The sequence below is a fragment of the Hylobates moloch genome, unplaced genomic scaffold, assembly GCF_009828535.3.
Source record: "Hylobates moloch isolate HMO894 unplaced genomic scaffold, HMol_V3 SCAFFOLD_2, whole genome shotgun sequence".
Taxonomy (NCBI): Eukaryota; Metazoa; Chordata; class Mammalia; order Primates; family Hylobatidae; genus Hylobates; species Hylobates moloch.
The window spans coordinates 166,373,853-166,397,651 of record NW_026652277.1 but is presented as its reverse complement, the minus strand read 5'-3'; the positions used below and the strand labels follow the sequence as shown (position 1 = coordinate 166,397,651).

The following is a 23,799-nucleotide window of genomic DNA, read 5'->3' as shown; positions in this document are numbered from 1 at the left end:
ACTGGCCCAGGAGTTCTCAGCTCAGACTGCACAGCAGAAGCACCAGGCAGGCCTTTTAAAGATGCTGACGCTTGGGTCATATCCCAGAACAACTAAATTTGAATGACTGGGGGCTGAGGCCAGGCATCAACATTTTTAGAAAGCTCCCCATCTAAAATCAGAAAAAAAACTTCCCTCTGAAATAGAAATCCTGCTTCAGGTTTTTAATAAAGGATCATGAAAAATTAAGTGAAAAGGCAAGTGTCAAAGGTGTGATCTCATTGGGATGGGGAGTAGAACTCTTTTTTTTTTTTTGAGACAGAGTCTCGCTCTGTTGCCCAGGTTGGAGTGCAGTGGCGTGATCTCTGCTCACTGCACTCCAGCCTGGGAGACAGCAAGACTCTATCTAAAAAAAAAAGTTTTATTTTTGACACAGGGTCTCACTTTGTTGCCCAGGCTGAAGTGCAGTGGTGCCATCACGGCTCACTACAGCCTTGACCTCTCGGGCTCAAGCGATCCTCTTGCCTCAGCACCTCCCCCAGCCCCAGTAGCTGGGACTACAGGCATGCATCATCATGCCGGTCTTTTTTTTTTTTTTTTTGAGGCAGAGTCATGCTCTGTCATCCAGGGTGGAGTGCAGTGGTGCCATCTTAGCTCACTGCAACCTCTGCCTCCTGGGTTCAAGAGATTCTCATGCCTCAGCTTCCCCAGTAGCTGTGTGTGCACACCACTACATCTGGCTAACTTTTGTATTTTTAGTAGAGATGGGGTTTCGCAATGTTGGTCAGGTGGGTTTCGAACTTCTGGCCTCAAGTATCCACCCGCCTTGGCCTCCCAAAGTTCTGGGATTACAGGTGTGAGACACCACGCCTGGCCTAATTTTTTTGATTTTTTAGTAGAGACAAGGTCTATGTTACCCAAGCTGTTCTGGAACTCTTAAGCTCAAGGGAACCTCCTGCCTTGGCCTCCCAAAGTGCTAGGATTACAGGTGTGAGCCATCATACCCAGCCTGTTATTAACATTTTAATTGTGGCTACTCCTGAGTGGTGGGATTATGGTTGAGTTGTATTTTCTTTTGTTTCCCTTTTTCAATCTGCCTGCAATGAATGTGTATCGCTCATAAAAAGAGAACTTCAATTAAAACTAACAACAGGCTGTGACAGATATAGTTTTTTTTAAATTTTTATTTTAGATTCAGGGGGTGCATGTACATGCTTGTCCCATGGATATATTGGGTATAGGTGGGGATTGGGCTTCTATTGTACACATTACCCAAAGAGTGAACACTGTACTTAAGGAGTAATTTTAAAGGGAGTGCAACGTAACCAAAAGCTTAGTAGCCAAGATTAAATCATGTTGGGAGCAGCAGAAACAGGTTTTCCAGAAAGTAAATCAATTTTAGTGACGAATTTGACAAGCATTCCTGAAACAGAGAATTAAAAAGGAATGAAAATAATGAGATAACAACATAAAGGTGTTAATCATGGAGAATTAATAAATTTCTGAAGAAAACAAACAATACAGGTATTAAAGTTGTAACAGCTTATTTAAAAACGTCAAAAGAATTCTCCTCAAAGCAAAACAAAACAAACCCCCTGTTTGAAGAGATCAGGAAGACTCATGTATTCCAGGCAACATTAAGAAGTTTTAAAATTTCAAAGAAATAATTAACTGCAGGAAAGGGAGGGAGGGATGAAGAATGATGGCCAACTAGAAAAAGAACAGCTGGGTAAGAAAGCAAGAGATGAGCTGAGAGAACACTCCTGCAATCTAAACAGAAAGAGTTCTTCAGAAGTTAAGTCCAGGCCGGGCGCGGTGGCTCACGCCTATAATCCCACCACTTTGGGAGGCCGGATCACTTGAGGTTGGGAGTTCGAGACCAGCCTGGCCAACATGGTGAAACCCCGTCTCTACCAAAAATACAAAATTAGCCAAGTGTGGTGGCGCATGCCTGTAGGGATGGCTGAAGCACGAGAATCACTTGAACCTGTGAGGTTGCAGCGAGCCGAGTTTGCGCTATTACACTTCAGCCTGAGCAACAGAGCGAGACCTTGTCTCAAAAAAAAAAAATAAATAAAAATAAAGTCCAAATTGGACTCAGTAAATGTCTGAGGACAATGAAAAAATAGCCTAGTTTTTCAATGGATTGTGATCCAAACATTCGAGATTAATTATCATTCAAGAACGAAGGCAAAGATAAGAATGGTTTCAGAAATGTTAACCCTCCAGACAACTTTCCTGGTAGAGCTGCTCAGAGAGAGTTTTGAGATCAATGAAAGCATCAGACCGCTGGTGGACTAGCTACCCAATGCTCTGTTTTTAGGAATTCTCCTCCTTCATCTGTTGGTTTCTGCACGGCATTGTGACAGTGGGGAAAACAACGTATATGTGTGTGTTTCTATCTTCCCCTTTATCATTGTGCTGTTCTAGATTCAAGGTAACTCAATTTCATAACGATCTGCTTTATATATGAGGGGACTTCAAAAAGTTCATGGAAAAATAGAATTAAAAGATAAAAATAAAAATATAATTTCTTTTATTTCTCAACATAAGCTCCATTAAGTTCAAGCAATGATACCAGCCATTCAGTCTATCCCTAAAGATCTGAGGGTCCTGGGAAATTAACCATGTCTTTTTTATTAACTGAAGAAAAACAGGTGCCCTTTAGGGTTTTTTTTAAGATTGGGAAACAAAAAGAAGTCAGAAGGAGCCAAATCAGGACTGGGAGATGGATACATAATGATTTTTGATAGAAATTCTAGCTAAACTGCCCTTGCTTTATGAGAGGAATGCGCAGGAGCACTGTCATGGTGGAGGACCCTCTGGTGAAGCTTTCCCAGGCGTTTCTCTGCTAAGCTTGGCTTTCTCGAAACACTCTCATAATAAGCAGATGATATCTTTATTTGGCCCTCCAAAAAGTCAACAAGCAAAATGACTTGAGGATCCAAAACACTGTTAGTTACCATGACCTTTGCTCTTGATCAATCTGCTCTTGCTGTGACTGGGCCACTTCCACCTCTTGGTAGCCATTGTTTTGTATTTTGTCTTGAGGGTCATACTGGTAAAGCCATGTTTCTCTCTGTTACAATTCTTTTTTTTTATGTTTGCAAAATAATTATTTTACAGCTCAGCAAAAGAAATATCATTGGATATTTTGAGCATAACGACTTGGACAACTATAGAGTTTTTGAATGAGTAGTGAATATTTTGCATGACGACTGTGCTTTTCTTTCTGCATTTGGGTATCTTATTTAAATGTGTGTTAGTGGGTTGGTTTGGCTGCCATGTTAAATTCTTGTTGTATCTGGTCATTTTCTGAAGATGATCTCTCCCGAAATGATCTCAGTCCTTTCAAAATCACCAAGCAGTCTTTACACCTGTCTCTGAATTCAAGGTTTTAAAAGTCTGTTTTTGCTACAATTCTTGGAAGAAATGCTTCAGGATCTTGATCTCACTTGTTTGCCATTTCCATCGAAAGCTCTGCTTCTGTCTGCAGCTGACCTGGGCTCGATGGTTTTGGTACCCATTGAGTGGAAAGTGTGCTCAACTTTTAATTTTTCAGATTTACAAAAGCTGAACCGAGAAGCATATTGTGTTGGCTATCGTTTCTGCTGTTAATCATTGGTCCTCTTCAAGTAGGGCATGAAAGAGATAATTTTTTCCTCACGAAGTGGTACGGTCTGCTGCTGTAGCTTTCATCTTCAACACTGTCTTGTCCTTTCTTAAAAGGACATTTGTAAACTGATTTCCTTGGGGCGTTGTTCCCATAAACGTTTTGCAAAGCATCAGTGATTGCACCATTCTTCCACCTAAGCTTTGCCATAAATTTGATGTTTGTTCTTGCTTCAGTTTTAGCAGAATTTATATTGTTCTGACAGGGGCTCTATTTAAATTGATATCCTTCTTAGTGCCTCAAACTAGATCCTGTTCAGACATGTTATAATGTTGAGTTTATTTTGTTGCAAAAATTTTTGAAATCTATGCATAATTTTTTCATAATATGCATTTTCCATCAACTTTTTGAAGACCTCTTGTGTGTTAACTCACATTTATTTTAATAGTCTTTAAAGACGGGCATTCCCGTTTACACAAATGAGCACAAAGAAATCCAATCAACGAAACATCTGAGATCCCAGAGCTAGTAAGCAGAGATCTGACACTTGGACTCAAGGAATCTGGATTCAATCAGTGCTTTTTTTTTTTTTTTTGAAATGGGAGTCTCACTCTGTCACCCCGGCTGGAGTGCAGTGGCACGATCTCAGCTCACTGCAACCTCCACCTCCTGGGATTACACCATTCTCCTGCCTCAGCCTCCCGAGTGGCTGGGACTACAGGCGCCCACCACCATGCCCAGCTAATTTTTTTGTATTTTTAGTAGAGACGGGGTTTCACTTTGTTAGCCAGGATTGTCTTGATCTCCTGACCTTGTGATTTGCCCGCCTCGGCCTCCCAAAGTGCTGGGATTACAGACGTGAGCCACCGCACCCGGCCCAGTCAGTGCTCTTAATCACTTGCCTATCTTGAGAACAGTGCTTTTTAAAAAGCTTATCCAATAATCTCATCCATAGACATTTCAGTGTTATCTCTGCTGCAAATGAAATTGAGCTACGTACACTTGAGAATATTTATTGACTATATTCGCAAACTGCATCATTTCTCCATCATTAAAATATACCCCTTCCCCATCTGTTAAGTTTAAGATAGAATGATCTCAGTATTTTAGTTACAGCAGAGGCTTTTTGTCAGAGCTTTTACTCCTAATTTCTTGTCAGCTAAGTAAGATTTATTGTATAACTACAAAATAGAGTAGTAAGTACATTACCAACTTCTCAGAAAAAAAGCACAATTATGTCAAATCACCTGTTCTAGACAAAATAAAGAGCAATAAAATCATTAATCATTTGGATTACCACCTATAATGCCCATCAGAAATAAAATGCAGTAGTGTCTGTTGCCTATTATCAGTAATGCTGTTACTGCTCACCAAAACTCATTTCTCAAAATACATTGTTATATCTATCAATTGTGATGTTAGATAGGATCCCTGGAATTTTAAATTAATCACATGAAATTTCACAAGGACATTGGAATTCAAGGAATTAAGACCTTGAACTTTGACCTAATACAGTATTAAAAGAAAAAACCTTTATTGAGAAATATAACACTCAATATCACAACTTCAGTCCATAGTTCTATGACTTATCAGCTACCTTCCATAACTTGATTCTTTTATGGTTAATTTTTTTTTTTTTTAAGAGACAAAGTTTCACTCTGTCACCCAGGCTGCAGTGCAGTGGCACCTTCTTAGCTTACTGCAGCTTCAAACTCCTGGGCTTCAGTGATCCTCCTGCCTCCAGTTAAGACATTTTAATGCTACCTTTAGGACTTTGTTAAAAAAAAAAAAAAAAAAAAAAGTCATGAATTTCTTGGTGCCAAGCACCAACAGCCTTGTTCTGGACATGTAAAGTATGCCAAATCAAATAATGCTAGTCAGATTCCAATAAACAGCCTAGGTAAATGTCACTTATTTCCTGTTCAAGCATCGTTGGACATGTCAGCTAAGTGGTTACAGGTGGGCTTCCTATCGTTCACATCACTCTATCTTTCTTAATAACGTCCAGAGAAAGAAAGATATTTAACATTTGCCCCAACATAACTTTTAAAAAATAAGAGCTCATATTTTCCTTCACTTATTTCACTTAATATTCTTTGCAGTTGTAATACCTAACCTTGTTTTTACTAACCTTGTTTTCAGACTCTCCCTTTCTCCCTTAATCACCTAGCCTTGTTTCACGTGAATCAGCTCTCCCTTAGCTGAGAAAGCCGGAGGAACTCCATTTGGTTCCTTCATTTACAAGACATCAAGGACTCCTTACCCACCCCCTTTCCTCAAGGAGTTAACTTGTATAAGCTGACTCTCAACATATCAGAGTCCAATTAACTGATAAGGTACTGAAGCAAGCAATGTACGAAGTTCCCAGGATTTCGCTCAAGAGATAACACCATAAAGCCTTGAGTTTGTGTCCGGCAGAGCCCCCATACCTGACATCTTATGATAGATTTAGAGCCCCTGCACCTGGAACTGTTTGTTTCTCTGTAACCATTTGTCTTTTTAATTTTTTGCATGTTTTTACTTCTGTAGAATTGTTGCAACTGAGCTCCCCTACCCTTCCTAAACCAAAGTATAAAGGAAAATCAAGCCCCTTTCTCGGATCCGAGAGAATTCCGAGTGTGAGCCACCTCTCGGCTGCCGGCTAAATAAAGGACTTTTAAATTCGTCTCAAAGTGTGGCGTTCCTCTAACTTGCTCGGGTACAACACAGTCACTGTTCAATAGTTTTCTCATAGATATCTTTTTTCTCTTTTTTACTTCAGTGGCAAAAATCCTAATACCTTTTTTTTTTTTTTGGAGACGGAGTTTCGCTCTTGTTGCCCATGCTGGAGTGCAATGGCATGATCTCGGCTCACCGCAACCTCTGCCTCCCAGGTTCAAGCAATTCTCCTACCTCAGCCTCCTGAGTAGCTGGGATTACAGGCCTGCACCACCACGCCTGGCTAATTTCGTAGTTTTAGTAGAGACGGGGTTTCTCCATGTTGCGGCTGGTCTCAAACTCCCGACCTCAGGTGATCCTCCCACCTCGGCCTCCCGAAGTGCTGGGATTACAGGCGTAAGCCACCGCGCCGGGCCCTAATACCTTTTTAACTCTGGGATTCTATCAAAAATTTTCTAAGTTTCATGTTAATATAAAAGGTTGGTGACAAATGCCTGAGGCATACTAAAAGTTGATTTAGACATGCCTGAAATATAAGATACATTAGTAACATTTTAGTATAGCTGGAAATTCATTTTTTTTTTTTGAGACGGAGTCTCCCTCTGTCGCCCAGGCTGGAGGGCAGTGGCGCAATCTCAGCTTACTGCAAGCTCTGCCTCCCAGGTTCACACCATTCTCCTGCCTCAGCCTCCTGAGTAGATGGGACTACAGGCACCCACCACCAGGCCCGGCTAATTTTTTGTATTTTTAATAGAGATGGGGTTTCACCATGTTAGCCAGGATGGTCTCGTGAGCCGTCTGCCTCAGCCTCCCAAAGTGCTGGGATTACATGAGTAAGCCACCATGCCTGGCCTGGAAATTCTTAAGAATCATCTTTTACTTAACTAGTTTTAGTACTAGTAACTCATCAAAATTTTTTGCATTGCTATGAGGGAATGAAAACTGTGAACTGTATGGACTGAGTTATACGGGTGGGAATCATGTAAAATATACCTAACTGAAAATTTCCAGATTCAGTAATGCTGTGTAAATGAGTAAATATGGTACACAGGTGCTTTGAATAAACATACTATAAGGAAGCAGGTAAAATGGATTTGATAAGATTCTACATGTCATGAAAATTCTCTTTTCTCTTGGAAAATTCCCTTTACAGGAACCCACCCCAATGACATTATCTTCAGGAAGGGAAGCAAAGCCCCCTCTCAGTATTATTGTTTTTGCCTTCAATTGATCACAGGACTCTCTCTTGCTATATATACACACATACATATACACTTTTTTTTGGAGACAGGGTCTCACTCTGTCACCTAGGCTGGAGTGGCAGTGGCAATGATCAAGGTTCACTGCAGCCTTGACCTCCTGGGCTTAAGCCATCCTCCTACCTCAGCCTCCCCAGTGGCTGGGACAACAGGCAGATAATTTTTGTATTTTTTTTTTTGTAGAGACAGGGTTTCGACTCCTGGGCTCAAGCCATCTGCCTGCCTCAGCCTCCCAAAGTGCTGGGATTACAGGTGTGAGCCACTGAGCCCAGGCCGCAATGTATTTTAATCTAATATGTCCTTTACTGTTGGGCTGACTTTGCATATGGCTGTTCCTATTTTTCTTTTTTAGATAAGTTTGATAAGTATTCTCATAGGGAATAAGGTACAAGTAGAATTTTTTTTTTTCTTTTTTTTGAGGCAAGGTCTCTCTGTTGTCCAGGCTACAGTGCAATGGTGTGTTTGTAGCAACCTCGGACTCCTGGGCTCAAGCAATCCTCCCACCTCAGCTTCCCTAAGCTATTTTCTTAATAAAAAAGAATACAGATGGGAAAATGTGACCAAGAAAGTTTGATTTTTTTTTTTTTTGAGACGGAGTCTCGCTCTGTCGCCCAGGCTGGAGTGCAGTGGCGCAATCTCGGCTCACTGCAAGCTCCGCCTCCCGGGTTCACGCCATTCTCCTCCCTCAGCCTCTCTGAGTAGCTGGGACTACAGGCGCCCGCCACCACGCCCAGCTAATTTTTTTGTATTTTTAGTAGAGACGGGGTTTCACCGTGGTCTCGATCTCCTGACCTCGTGATCCTCCTGCCTCGGCCTCCCAAAGTGCTGAGATTACAAGCGTGAGCCACTGCGCCCGGCCAACCAAGAAAGTTTGAACAAGGAAAACCTAAAGACGTAAAGCAGCATGTGCCTTTCCCATTGGTTGTTTCTAACCCTCTTAAAAACAATATTCTGTTTTCAGGGAAATGCAAACTGTAGTTTACATTAGTTTTACATCGTCTTCATCAATAGAGCTGACTGGTATGCAGGTAGGATTTGTGAGACGTACATAATGTCAAAGTCCCCACCTTGGCATATTCAAACAGCAATGTTCAGTTTCTAACTGAAACCAAACAATCACATCCAGCAGCAAAAATGCACAGTTCACAGGGATGAGCAAAATAAATACCTATGTTACACTGACATGGTATTAAAAAGGCAGGAAAAGCATTGACATTTGTATTTTAATAAAGGATAATAAAAGCCAAATTACAGCCAACTGTTAAAGCTTTTTTTTTTTTTTTTTAAATTCTATGGTATAACAAAATCAGTTCAGGGGCTTTTTTTCTGAACAAATGATCGTGATCCCTCGGTCTTTCCCGTGGCATGCTCCTAAAACAACCCTCTATGTCTAATCAGTCACCTAAGATATTGAGTGGCAAGTCTTTCACATTTGCTGCTTATAATTCCTAAATGGTCTATATTGAGTATTTTCATTTCTGGGTAAGGGAAAAAGCATTTTGGTCCATTAATTCACCCACTCGCTCCTGGAGGACATTAACCAATTCTGCTATTACAAAGACGTGAGTGTCATCAATGTCTTGAATGATGAACTTCTTCCCCAGGGCATTGGACTCATCCAAGTACAGCAGAAACTGCTTCATGGCAGGATCACTGTAAAGACAAACACATGATTGTAAGACAGCTTGTTGTCAAATCATACCACAGAGACTTGAGCAATTAAATGTGAACGTGTAGAATTTTTAGAATGATTTTTAAAGGTCTGTTACTCAATCCCTCAATTCCTCTCTGCCTCAAGTGTTAACAATTTATAGACATGGCTTCATTTTAGAACTATTAGTGTAAGTTGGCCGGGCACGGTGGCTCACGCCTGTGATCCCAGCACTTTGGGAGGCCAAGGCGGGCAGATCACGAGGTCAGGAAATCGAGACCATCCTGGTTAACACGGTGAAACCCCGTCTCTACTAAAAATATAAAAAATTAGCCGGGGCGTGGTGGTGGGAGGCTGAGGCAGGAGAATGGCGTGAACCTGGGAGGTGGGGCTTACAGTGAGCAGAGATCATGCCACTGCACTCCAGCCTGGGCGACAGAGCAAGACTCCGTCTCAAAAAAAAAAAAGAAAAAAGAAAAAAAGAACTATTAGTGTAAGTTGAAGAGGGAGAGGCCAATGGCAAGATTTTTAAAGAATAATTTGTCACTAAGTGGAAAAACTAAAAGAATATTGAAAGCTTTGTAGTTAGTAGGGCCTAGAATCACAGCTTTCTTAACTGATTTAAACACTGAATTTCTTCCTTGTCTATGCCCATTAAATCTAAGGAACCAGTAGGTGTTCAACGTCTTACCAGTGACAAATTAACTTACAAAACCAGTTCAACAGTCACTTTGGTCAGGCAGGGTGTATAGCAAGAGTCATACCTGGATTCAACCCCAGCTTCATCACTTACTTGTGTGACGTTGAATAGAATACGTACTTAATCTCCCAGAGCCTCTGTTCCCAACCTCAAAAGTGAGGCTACACGACAGAATTGTTTACGGAAATTAAAGGAGATAATGTCAAGGACAGTGCTTGGCTTGTAATAGGTACTCAAGGAAAGAGGTCCAAATTCAATTTTATTAACTTGTGGTTTTTTGTTTGGAAAGAATAGGATAGTCACAAGGGAAAAGAGGGGATATAATTTCTTCGTGGGCAGTACAGATTTACAGCAAAATGTCTCTTTCATAAAAACTCTGAATCATGACAAAGGACACTCTTTAGATCTAATACGCAATGTGTTTAGCAAAAAATGAATATAAAAATGTCAAGTTGCACCACAGATTTTTGCAATTCTTGAGAAAAAAATCTCATATAATCTTTTGGTGTCTTGAGAAATGTCAATATCAATTGTAAAGGTAACAATTTAATCCAAAAGATGTCACTATAATTTACTGAAAATAAGAAAAATAAGGTTTAAGTACAAGCACAGGTATTAACTGATGCTAACACAGGATTTACTTCTATCCCTAGATGAGTATGAGCCTCAGAACTGATTTGGGGGACTTTGGCTTTTACCAAGCGACATGATTTAACTTACAAACTGACTTAAATTTTAACTGTAAGGATCATATTGGCTGCTGGGTTGAGAACAGACTGGGAGTGGCAGAGGCAAGGATGGAAGCAGAGGACCCATGAGGTGACATCCAGGCAAGAGATGATGATTTTTATGTAGGGGGTAATAGTGGAGGTGATGAGAAGTGGCTGAATTCTAGATATATACTGACATAAAACCAACATAATTTGCTAATACTGGACATGAGCTTTGAGAAAGAGGAACAAGGAAACTCCAAGATTTTTGGTCTGAGCAAACGGAAGACTGGAGGAGATTTTTACTGAGATAAAGAGGAATGTGTAAGATCTGCAGGTAAGATCAAGTTTGGTTTTAGGGTGGGCATGGTAGCTCATGCTGTAATCCCAGCACTTCTAGAGGCCTAGGCTGGAGGATTGCTTGAGGTCAGGAGTTAGAGACTAGCCTGGACAGCACAGTGAGACCCTGACTCTGTCAAAAAAAAAAAAGGTTTAGTTTTTGATGTTATATTTTGAGATGCCTACTGGCCCCCGAGTGAAGAAGCTGAGTAAGAAGTGACCACTGAGGTAGAAAGAAAACCCAAAGAGTCCTGAAAGCGATGTGAACAAAGGCTATTCAGAAGTGGTAGTGATCAATTCTGTCAAAGGTTTATAGGGTATAGCAAGGGCTGAAAATTGACCACTGGATTCAGAAAGTCATTGGACCTTGACAATAGCAGTTTTGGTGGAGTCATAATAAGGAAAGCATCACCGGAGTGGGTTTCATATGGGAGGAAAGAAATTAGAGACAGTAGCCGGGCGCGGTGGCTCATGCCTGTAATCCCAGCACTTTGAGAGGCCAAGGCGGGCGGATCATGAGGTCAGGAGATCGAGACCATCCTGGCTAACACAGTGAAACCCCGTCTCTACTAAAAATACAAAAAATTAGCTGGCCTTGGTGGCGGGCGCCTGTACTCCCAGCTACTCGGAAGGCTGAGGCAGGAGAATGGCATGAACCCCGGGGGTGGAGCCTGCAGTGAGCCGAGATCGCGCCACTGCACTCCAGCCTGGGCAACAGCGAGACTCTGTCTCAAAAAAAAAAAGAAAAAGAAAAGAAAAGAAATTAGAGACAGTGAAGAGAACCAAGTCTTCTCTTTACTGAGAAATTTTGCTACAATGACCAGAAAGGTAGACTGGAAGCTAGAAAGCGGTGTGTGACTCTGAACAGACGGGAATATCAACAGACTATAGGTCTGGCCAAGTTGAAGAAATGATGGAGTGAGGTACGAGAGGGAGTGAACTGGAAAGAGGAGGTGGTGGTCACAGTCGGATGCCTGAAATGAGACTGAAGAGCTGGCATGAGGGTAAGGAAGGACAGGTCTAGCTACAACTATGTGAATGAGTGGCTTTGATGAGGTGGAGAATAAGCTCAGTGGAAGAGGAGGTCAGGGAACTGGGAGAACAGGGTATCTAAAGGACTACCCACATGGATATTAACATCACTAAGGATTTGAGAGAAGAGCTACTGAAGATAGTTTTTTTCAAGGGAAAACCTTCAGGACAGACTGGGGTGTCTGTAGATGATTATAAAGAGGAGGGTTGGTGGGTAGTCCACTCTGATGATCTGGGATTGATAACTGGGGGTTTCTATGGAAGAGGGAGGGAGAATTTCTGGGAGTGGCAATAATAAGCAAGGTACTGATCCTGTTTCCTGGCCCAATGGTACAAGAGGGTGCCTTTCTAGAGGAAAAAAGGCACCACCTGATAAGGTGGTGGGAGAAGCAGTGAGCTCAGGAGAAAGTCAGGTTTTGTCACAGCAAAAAAGGAAAAGGTGGGTGGGGGAAGGAAAAAGGAAAGTTCAGAGAAGAGCCTGGGGCTACAGGGCATCCTGCTGCTGCCATCTCACTATGTCCCAGAGGGCAAAGTGGAAAGGATTGGGGTGGGTAGGTGGGGGAGGGTGGTGGATAGGAGATGGTGAACAGGGCCATAGATCATGAAAGTGCAAGAGACGGAGATAGCTTGGGAGTCTGTGGTTTATTGGGTGACTGAAAAAAGGAAAAATCAGCATATAAGGCATAATGAGAATGAGGATCTCCGGGATGACACTGACATGCAACTGAATGGCAACAACAGCTGGTGACAGGAGGACGAATGGGGTATTTTACAAATAGAGCATAATGGTCACAGATTTAAGCAGATACAAAAAAATGTTAAACTTCACATTTCCAGCAATTCCCTAATTTGACTATTATACAGAATAAGAATTTAAATGAAAAGATTTTCTAGAACAGTAACACACTGTACACTGAGAAATTTCAGAGGTAAATAATTAATTATTGACAAAGAGCACAGGTGGAAACATAAAATAGAAAAAAGCTTGAAGAGCAATTCTAGAAGGAACCTGGGGTTGATGAAGCAGGTGCTTCCTGATGATATCGCAGAAAGGAAAATGAGGAGGCCTATAGGACAGAGAAACCAAAGTTTCAGTTCCTCAAAAACCATTGTTTTTCTACTCAGACTCTTTAAAAATTTAGTTGCTTCCCTCAAATCTTCCTTGCACATACAAATCAAGGTAGAAGGGGAGGGACTGGTGGGGAGAATAAAAGGACAGTAATTCAACAGTAGACAGGTATGATGGCTGGGGAGGGGAGAGTTAGACAAAAACCTGGACTTCAGTGCTCTACAATTAAGCTTTCCTTGCAAACAAGGGACAAGGGAGGACTCATATGACTGTGGCGCCCACTTCACTCTCCAGGCCCCATAAGTACCTCAATATATTCTATAAAAATCATAGAGGTTTCTTAGGATACACTTTTACACAATGGGATTGTAAATCAAAAATAAAGTTCTAAGCACCCCACCCCCCACCTGCCAACTGACTGATAGACCCTCCCCTTGGCTAAGGGCATTCCAAAGTTAACCTGAAAAACTAGTTCAGGCTATGATGGGAATGGGGGCTGGGCATGCCTCATACCCACCTCCCTTTGAATTCAGGCATAGCTGACCAGTATTAACATTAAAACAGAGATCTTGGCCGGGCGCAGTGGCTCATGCCTGTAATCCCAGCACTTTGGGAGGCCGAGGCAGGCGGATCACGAGGTCAGGAAATCAAGACCATCCTGGATAACACGGTGAAACCCCATCTCTACTAAAAATACAAAAATTAGCCGGGTGTGGTGGCAGGCACCTGTAGTCCCAGCTACTCGGGAGGCTGAGGCAGGAGAATGGCATGAACCCGGGAGGCGGAGCTTGCAGTGAGCCAAGATCGCGCCACTGGACTCCAGCCTGCACAACAGAGCGAGACTCCATTTCAAACAAACAAACAAACAAACAAACAGAGATCTTAAGACCCAGGTAACAGACTTTTTGTAGCAATAAAACACCAAATTCCAGTCTGACTTTTGTAAAGCATCACATGGCAGATGGCAGGCCCTGAAAGAAATTGTATTTTACACCAAAATATGTTTCTTTGACATATTTTGAGATGGCCTGGCAAAGCTGTCTCTTGTGGGGATAATCAACTCTGTAGAGAATCCCCATTCCTTTCCAGGTCTTTTCGCTGATCCAGGGGAGTCTGGCACCTTTTTAGGTCTGATAAGAGCTCTGGGCCAGGTGCGGTGGCTCACATCTGTAATCCCAGCACTTTGGGAGGCCGAGGTGGGTGGATCACCTGAAGTCAGGAGTTCGAGACCAGCCTGGCCAACATGATGAAACCCCATCTCTATAAAAAATACAAAAATTAGCCGGGCGTGGTGGCAGGTGCTTGTAATCCTACCTATTCGGGAGGCTGAGGAAGGAGAATCACTTGAACCTGGGAGGCGAAGCGTGTAGTGGGCCAAGATCACACCATTGCACTCTAGCCTGGGAGACAAGAGCGAGACTTCATCTAATAAGAACAAAACAAAACAAAACAAAAATAACTCTGAAGCCTGCTACCTGGAGACTTCATCTGCATAGTAAAACCTTGGTCTCCACAGCTCTTTACCTTAACCCACATATTCCTTTCTATTGATTCCAGGTCTTTAGATAATAACTCTTTCAATCAACTGCGAATAAGAAAATCTTTGAATCTACCTATGACCGGGAAGCCTGCCCCCCATTCCCCTTGCTTTGAGTTGTCCTGCCTTTCCAGACTGAACCAATGTACATCTTTCATGTATTGATTGATGTTTTGTCTCCCTAAAATGTGTAAAACCAAGCTGTAGCCCGAACACCTTGGGCACAAGTTGTCTGGACCTTCTGAGGATATGTCATGGGCATGTCCTTAACCTTGGCAAAATAAACTTCAAAATTGATTGAGACTTGTCTCAGATACTTTTTGGTTTATAGGATGAACAGTTGTTTTGTGTTAGTCCTTTAAAATAAACTTTGGGTCCAAATGTAACACAGTAATAAAAGACAAATTGGACATTAAAACATTGCTGTCTGTATGTGATAATATTAACTTGTTACAGTTTGAGCTCAGTACATTCAGATGACACCAATTTATTCTCAGTAACTGGCTACTACTAACAGGTATTAAAGGTAGCAAGAATTAAGTGGTTATGAAGACTATTATCTTTGGGAATTTTCTAAATGGAATAAATTTACATCATCTTAATGAAGTCAGAGCTAAACCACTAAAACCAAGAAGCGCCTCAGACTCATATCTGTGCTGAATCATCGCACCAGTGCTTTCAAAATGTTTGCCATTTGTATACCATCCTTGCTATTTTAGCCATCTCTTGTAACATCTCTGTTGCAAATCACTTAATATTTTTCTTTAAATTGCCTTTAAATCAACTAACTTTTCATCTGATATAAAACCAAGAGTTTGATGTGTCAGTTTCCTCTTCTCCTCAAATAAATTAAACTGGTCATATAAAAAATTTTTTTGTTCTCTTTTTTATTTTTTTTGAGACAGAGTCTCACTGTCACCCAGGCTGGAGGGCAGTAGGTGCCATCACGGCTCACTGCAGCCTTGACCTCCTGGGCTCAGATGATTCTCCCACCTCAGCCTCCCCAGTAGCTGGGACTACAGGCACGTGTCACTGCACCGAGATTTTTTTTGTATTTTTTTGTAGAGATAGGGTTCTGTTATGTCGAACTCCTGGACTCAAGCAACCCACCCGCCTCGGCCTCCAAAGTGTTGGGATTACAGTTGTGGGCCACTGCGCCTGGCCTATTTTTCTATTCTACTCCCCAAAAATGTATGTTCCTCAAATCATCTTGAACACTAATGGTATTCCCCATACTTGGGGAAACATGCTAACTGACAAATGAGACAGCTTAGAGGAATGACTGGCCAGTGAACACTGAAATAACTCTTTAATATCAATCGCTTCAAGCTTTCTTTTTTTTTTTTTTTGAGATAGGGCCTCACTCTGTTGCCTAGGCTGGAGTGCAGTGGCACAATCTCAATTCACTGCAGCCTCAACCTCCTAGGGATGAGGTAATCCTCCCACCTCAGCCTCCTGAGTAACTGGGTCTACAGGCACATGCCACCATGCCCGGCTAATTTTTCTATTTTTTGTAGAAATGGGGTTTCACCACATTGCCCAGGCTGGTCTTGAACTCCTGGGCTTGGGCGATCTTCCAGCCTCGGCCTCCAAGTGCTGGGAATACAGGCGAGTGCCACCGTGCCTGGCATGCCTCAAACTTTTGAAAGACAATTTGAGATTGAATTCTCAAGCATGTACCTGAAGTAAAGATAACATGTAATGATTTAAAAAGACTCTTAAATTATTAAAAAAAAAAAAGACACTCAAAGTTTAAGGGACATTTTGTTATGAAACACAAAGAGCCTGGAATATTCCTGTCTGAACACAGAGCTATTCCACTTCTATATTGAGGGTAGCAGAAAAAAAAAACAACAAACCCAAAGCCAAGTGCATATATACATACTTGAAGTCCCAGGATCAAGGCTATTGTACAGAAAAGAAACATCTTTGCCCTGGAAATGTGAAGGGCAGACATCATGAAACCTTCTCCTAAAGAAGCTTAGTATAGCTCCTATAAAGTATGACTCTGAAAAGGATTATACCATGATAATGGTATAATGGTAACCAGAATGATGCAGTGAGCTGTAAAATAGTCTGGTCAAAGCTGTCAGCACTGACGATCCATCAGAACAATCTTGGCTTAGTCAATGGTAAACTATCTTTCTTGATAATAACTGGCCAAGAGATATTACTTAAAATTTTTTTAAGTATTTCTCCATAAATTCTGTATGTCCTGGGAGTAGACTGTCTTAGAAAATTTGTTATTGAATGTGAAATGGCTTTGTTTATAATTAGGTTTATTTCCCTTTTAAAAGCATTTTCCAAAGTGTTTTCTGAGTCTGGGTTTTGTTCAATCTGAGATACGGGTGTCTAGATTAGAGCCCAGAACATTATAGGTGCTCAATAACAATTTAGTACATGAGTAGGGTCTTAAGAGAAGAGACACCATAGGAGACATTAAGTTAACCAGAAACACAGCTACCATTTTCCCAAGAAAACATGTAATAGGGGTTTTACTGTTACAAAGACACAAAAGTCTAAAGAGAGGACTGGACCCAGAAAGCCTAGCCCCAGACCCCAGCTCCGCCAACCAAAATACGTATAATGTATGAAGTTACTCAACCTCTCAATTTCTCAGGCTCCTAACTAGAAATGAGAACAGGAATTCGATGCGGCTCCTCCTTCACATAGTTTTCCTTTTTTTTTTTCCTTCTCTTGTCCCACTGATCAGAAAACCCAAACCACTACCTTGCTGGTGATGTACCCGCTAACCTCAAGGCTTTAGTTACACAAAGAAAATAACCATTCTTCTGTGCTCTCATGTTTAACCATGCCTTTTACTTAGGAAATCTAAGTATCAAACCAAGGTTGTGGAGTGTCCCACCTTGGAAAATAAAGCTGAACAACTGAGTCACTTCCAAGATGGCTGAACAGGAACAGCTCTGGTGTACAGCTCCCAGCAAGATCAACATAGAAGACAGGTGATTTCTGCATTTCCAACTGAGGTACCTGGTTCATCTCACTGGGACTGGTTGGACAGTGGATGCAGCCCATGGAGGGCGAGCCGAAGCAGGGCGGGGCGTCGCCTCACTCGGGAAGTGCAAGGGGTCGGGGGATTTCCCTTTCCTAGCCAAGGGAAGCTGTGAGTGACTATACCTGGAGCAGCGGTACACTCCAGCCCAAATGCTGCATTTTTCCCACTGTCTTCACAACCAGCAGACCAGGAGATCCCCTCCTGTGCCTGGCTCGGTGAGTCCCACGTCCATGGAGCCTTGCTTGCTGCTAGCGCAGCATCTGAGATTGACTTGGGACACCGGAGCTTGGTGGGGGGAGGGGCGTCTGCCATTGCTGAGGCTTAAGTAGGCGGTTCCATGCTCACAGTGTGAACAAAGCAGCAGGGAAGCTCAAACTGGGCAGAGTCCACTGCAGCTCAGCAAGGCCTACTGCCTCTCTAGATTCCACCTCTGAAGGCAGGACATATCTGAACAAAAGGTAGCACACAGCTTCTCCAGACTTAAACGTCCCTGCCTGACAGCTCTGAAGAGAGCAGTGGTTCTCCCAGCATGGCATTTGAGCTCCGATAATGGACAGACTGCCTCTTCAAGTGGGTCCCTGACCCCCATATAGCCTGACTGGGAGACACCTCTCAGTAGGGGCCGACAGACCTCATACAGGCAGGTGCCCCTCTACGACAAAGCTTCCAGAGGAAGGATCAGGCAGCAATATTTACTGTTCTGCAGCCTCCACTGGTGATACCCAGGCAAACAGGGTCTGGAGTGGACCTCCAGCAAACTCCAACAGACCTGCAGCTGAGGGTCCTGTCTGTTAGAAGGAAAACTAACAAACAGAAAGGAATAGCATCAACATCACCAAAAAGGACATCCACACCAAAACCCCATCTGTAGGTCACCAACATCAAAGACCAAAGGTAGACAAAACCACAAAGATGGGGAGGAACCAGAGCAGAAAGGCTGAAAATTCCAAAAACCAGAACGCCTCTTCTCTTCCAAAGGAACACAACTCCTTGCCAGCAAGGGAAGAAAACTGGATGGAGAATGAGTTTGATGAGATGACAGAAGTAGGCTTCAGAAGGTCGGTAATAACAAACTTCTGTGAGTTAAAGGAGGATGTTCTAACCCATCGCAAGGAAGCTAAAAACCTTGAAAAAAGGTTAGACAAATGGTTAACTAGAATAACCAGTGTAGAGAAGAGCTTAAATGACCTGATGGTGCTGAAAACCACAGTACGAGAACTTTGTGAAGCACATACAAGCTTCAATAGCCAATTTGATCAAGTGGAAGAAAGGATATCATTGATTGAAGATCAAATTAATGAAATAAAGCGAGAAGACAAGATTAGAGGAAAAAGAGTCAAAAGAAATGAATAAAGCCTCCAAGAAATATGGGACTATGTGAAAAGACCAAATCTACGTTTGATTGGTGTATCTGAAAGTGACGGGGAGAATGGAACCAAGTTGGAAAACACTCTTCAGGATATTATCCAGGAGAACTTCCCCAACCTAGGAAGGCAGGCCAACATTCAAATTCGGGAAATACAGAGACCACCACAAAGATACTCCTCAAGAAGAGCAACCCCAAGACACACAATTGTCAGATTCACCAAGGTTGAAATGAAGAAAAAAATGTTAAGGGCAGCCAGAGAGAAAGGTCAGGTTACTCACAAAGGGAAGCCCATCAGACTAACAGTGGATCTCTCAGCATAAACCCTACAAGCCAGAAGAGAGGGGGGCCAACATTCAACATTCTTAAAGAAAAGAATTTTCAACCCAGAATTTCATATCCAGCCAAACTAAGCTTCATAAGTGAAGGAGAAATAAAATCCTCTACAGACAAGCAAATGCTGAGAGATTTTGTCACCATCAGGCCTGTCTTACAAGAGCTCCTGAAGGAAGCACTAAACATGGAAAGGAACAACTGGTACCAGCCATTGCAAAAACATGCCAAATTGTAAAGACCATCGATGCTAGGAAGAAACTGCCTCAATTAAAGGGTGAAATAACCAGCCAGCCTCATAATGACAGGATCAAATTCACACATAACAATATTAAACTTAAATGTAAATGGGCTAAATGCCCCAATTGAAAGACACAGACTGCCAAATGGGATAGAGTCAAGACCCATTGGTGTGCTGTATTCAGAGACCCATCTCATGTGCAAAGACACACATAGGCCCAAAATAAAGGGATGGAGGAAGATCTACCAAGCAAATGCAAAACAAAAAAAAAAGCAGGGGTTGCAATCCTGGTCTCTGATTAAAAACAGACTTTAAACCAACAAAGATCAAAAGAGACAAAGAAGGCCATTACATAATGGTAAAGGGATCCATTCAACAAGAAGAGCTAACTAACCTAAACGTATATGCACCCAATACAGGAGGACCCAGATTCGTAAACCAAGTTCTTAGAGACCTACAAAGAGAGTTAGACTCCCACACAATAATAATGGGAGACTTTAACATCCCACCGTCAATATTAGACAGATCAATGAGACAGAAAATTAACAAGGATATCCAGGACTTGAACTCAACTCTGGACCAAGTGGACCTAATACACATCTACAGAACTCCCCAACCCAAATCAACACAATATACATTCTTCTCAGCATCACATCACACATATTCTAAAATTGACCATATAATTGGAAGTAAAACATTCCTCAGCAAATGTAAAAGAACAGAAATCACAACAAACTGTCTCTCAGACCACAGTGCAATCAAATTAGAACTCAGGATTAAGAATCCACTCAAAACCACACAACTACATGGAAACTGAACAACCTGCTCCTGAATGACTACTGGGTAAATAACAAAATTAATGCAGAAATAAAGATGTTCTTTGAAACCAATGAGAACAAAGACACAATGTACCAGAATCTCTGGGACATATTTAAAGCAGTGTGTAGAAGGAAATTTATAGCACTAAATGCCCACAAGAGAAAGGAGGAGAGATCTAAAATCGACACCCTAATATCAAATTAAAAGAACTAGAGAAGCAAGAGCAAACAAATTCAAAACCTAGCAGAAGACAAGAAATAACTAAGATCAGAGCAGAACTGAAGGAGATAGAGACAAAAAAACCCTTCAAAAAAAAAAAAAAATCAATGAATCCCGGAGCTGGTTTTTTGAAAAGATCAACAAAATAGATAGACTGCTAGCAAGACTAATAAAGAAGAAAGAGAGAAAAATCAAACAGACACAATAAAAAATGATAAAGGGGATATCAACCTGATCCCACAGAAATATAAACTACCATCAGAGAATACTATAAACACCTCTACGCAAATAAACTAGAAAACGTAGAAGAAATGGACAAATTCCTGGACCATAAACCCTCCCAAATCTCAACCAGGAAGAAGTTGAATCTCTGAATAGACCAACAGCAGATTCTGAAATTGAGGCAATAATTAATAGCCTACCAACCAAAAAAAAGTACGGGACCAGATGGATTCACAGCCAAATTCAACCAGAGGTACAAAGTGGAGCTGGTGCCATTCCTTCCGAAACTATTCCGATCAACAGAAAAAGAGGGAATCCTCCTTAACTCATTTTGAGGCCAGCATTGTCCTGATACCAAACCCTGGCAGAGACACAACAAAAAAAGAGAATTTTAGGCCAATATCCCTGATGAACATCTATGCGAAAATCTTCAATAAAATACCGGCAAACCGAATCCAGCAGCACATCAAAAAGCTTATCCACCATGATCAAGTCGGCTTCATCCCTGGGATGCAAGGCTGGTTCAACATACGCAAATCAATAAATGTAATCCATCACATAAACACAACCAATGACAAAAACCCATTATCTCAAAAGATGCAGAAAAGGCCTTCAACAAAATTCAACAGCAGAAACGGCCTTCGACAAAATTCAACAGGCTTTCATGCTAAAAACTCTCCATAAACTACGTATCGATGGAATGTATCTCAACATAATAAGAGCTATTTATGACAAACCCACAGCCAATATCATACTGTATGGGCAAAAACCGGAAGCATTCCCTTTGAAAACCGGCACAAGACAAGGATGCCCTCTCTCACCACTCCTATTCCACATAGTATTGGAAGTTCTGGCCAGGGCAATCAGGCAAGAGAAAGCAACAAAGGGTATTCAGATAGGGAGAGAGGAAGTCAAATCGTCTCTGTTTGCAGATGACATGATTGTATATTTAGAAAACCCCACCATCTCAACCCAAAATCTTAAGCTGATAAGCAACTTCAGCAAAGTTTCAGGATACAAAATCAATGTGCAAAAATCACAAGCATTCCTACACACCAATAACAGACAGAGAGCCAAATCATGAGTGAACTCCCATTCACAATTGCTACTAACAGAATAAAATACCCAGGAATACAACTTACATGGGATGTGAAGGACCTCTTCAAGAACTACAAACCACTGCTCAAGGAAATAAGAGAGGACACAAAGGGAAAAACATTCCATGCTCATGGATAGGAAGAATCAATATCGTGAAAATGGCCTCACTGTCCAAAGTAATTTATAGATTCAATGCTATCCCCATCAAGCTACCACTGACTTTCTTCACAGAATTGGAAAAAACTACTTTAAACTTCATATGGAATCAAAAAAAAGCCCACATAGCCAAGACAATCCTAGGCAAGAAGAACAAAGCTGGAGGCATCACGTTACCTGACTTCAAACTATACTACAAGGCTACAGTAACCAAAACAGCATGGTACTGGTACCAAAACAGACATATAGACCCATGGAACAAAACGGAGGCCTCAGAAATAACACCACACATCTACCACCATCTGATCTTTGACAAACCTGACACACACAAGCAATGGGGAAAAGATTCCCTATTTAATAAACGGTGTTGGGAAAACTGGCTAGCCATATGCAGAAAACTGAAACTGGACCCTTTCCTTACACCTTATACAAAAATCAACTCAAGATGGATCAAAGACTTAAACATAACACCTAGGACCATAAAAATCCTAGAAGAAAACCTGGGCAATACCATTCAGGACACAGGCATGGGCAAAGACTTCATATCTAAAACATGAAGAGCAATGGCAACAAAAGCCAATATTGACAAGTGGGATCTAATTACACTAAAGAGCTTCTCCACAGCAAAAGAAACTATCATTGGAGTGAACAGGCAACCTACAGAATGGGAGAAGATTTTTGCAATCTACCTGTCTGACAAAGGGCTAATATCCAGAATCTACAAAGAACTTAAACAAATTTACAAGAAAAAAGCAAACAATCCCATCAAAAAATGGGCAAAGGATATGAACAAACACTTCTCAAAAGAAGACATCTATGCAGCCAACAGACATAAAAAAATGCTCATCATCACCGGTCATTAGAGTAATGCAAATCAAAACCACAATGAGATACCATCTCACACCAGTTAGAATCGCCATCATTAAAAAGCCAGGAAACAACAGATGCTGGAGAGATTGTGGAAAAATAGGAATGCTTTTTTTTTTTTTTTTTGAGACAGAGTCTCGCTCTGTCTCCCAGGCTGGAGTGCAGTGGCACAATCTCAGCTCACTGCAAGCTCCACCTCCTGGGTTCATGCCATTCTCCTGCCTCAGCCTCCCGAGTAGCTGGGACTACAGGCGCTCACCACCACACCTGGCTAATTTTTTTTGTATTTTTAGTAGAGACGGAGTTTCACCGTGTTAGCCAGGATGGTCTCGATCTTCTGACCTCGTGATCTGCCTGTCTTGGCCTCCCAAAGTGCTGGAATTATAGGGATTACAGGCGTGAGCCACCGTGCACAGCCAGGAATGCTTTTACAGTGTTGGTGGGAGTTCAACCATTGTGGAAGACAGTGTGGCGATTCCTGAAGGATCTAGAACTAGAAACACCATTTGACCCAGAATCCCATTACTGGGCATATTCCCAAAGGATTATAAATCATTCTACGATAAAGACACATGCACACATATGTTTATTGTGGCACTATTCACAACAGCTAAGACTTGGAACCAACCCAAATGTCCATCAATGATAGACTGGATTAAGAAAATATGGCACATATACACCATGGAATACTATGCAGCCATAAAAAAGGATGAGTTCATGTCCTTTGTAGGGACACGGATGAAGCTGGAAACCATTTTCAGCAAACTATCACAAGATCAGAAAACCAAACACCACATGTTCTCACTCATAAGTGGGAGGTGAACAATGAGAACACACGGACACAGGGAGGGGATCATCACACACCGGGGCCTGTAGGGTGTGGGGGGCTAGGGGAGGGATAACATTAGGAGAAAT

At 41.9% G+C, this 23,799-nt stretch overlaps 1 protein-coding gene across 1 annotated transcript in view; it reads right to left on the bottom strand.

Annotated features, from left to right (window-relative positions):
* Positions 1-1,179: 1,179 nt before the first annotated feature.
* Positions 1,180-23,799, bottom strand: part of GTF2H5 (general transcription factor IIH subunit 5) — a 31,481-nt gene continuing 8,861 nt past the window's right edge. Inside the window, exons 3-4 of the mRNA XM_032161360.2 lie at positions 9,030-9,162; positions 1,180-1,402 (exon numbers count right to left, since the gene is read on the bottom strand). Of these exons, the coding sequence (XP_032017251.2) occupies positions 1,331-1,402; positions 9,030-9,162 (205 nt within the window). The 3' untranslated portion in view covers positions 1,180-1,330. The remainder of the gene's footprint in view (positions 1,403-9,029; positions 9,163-23,799) is intronic.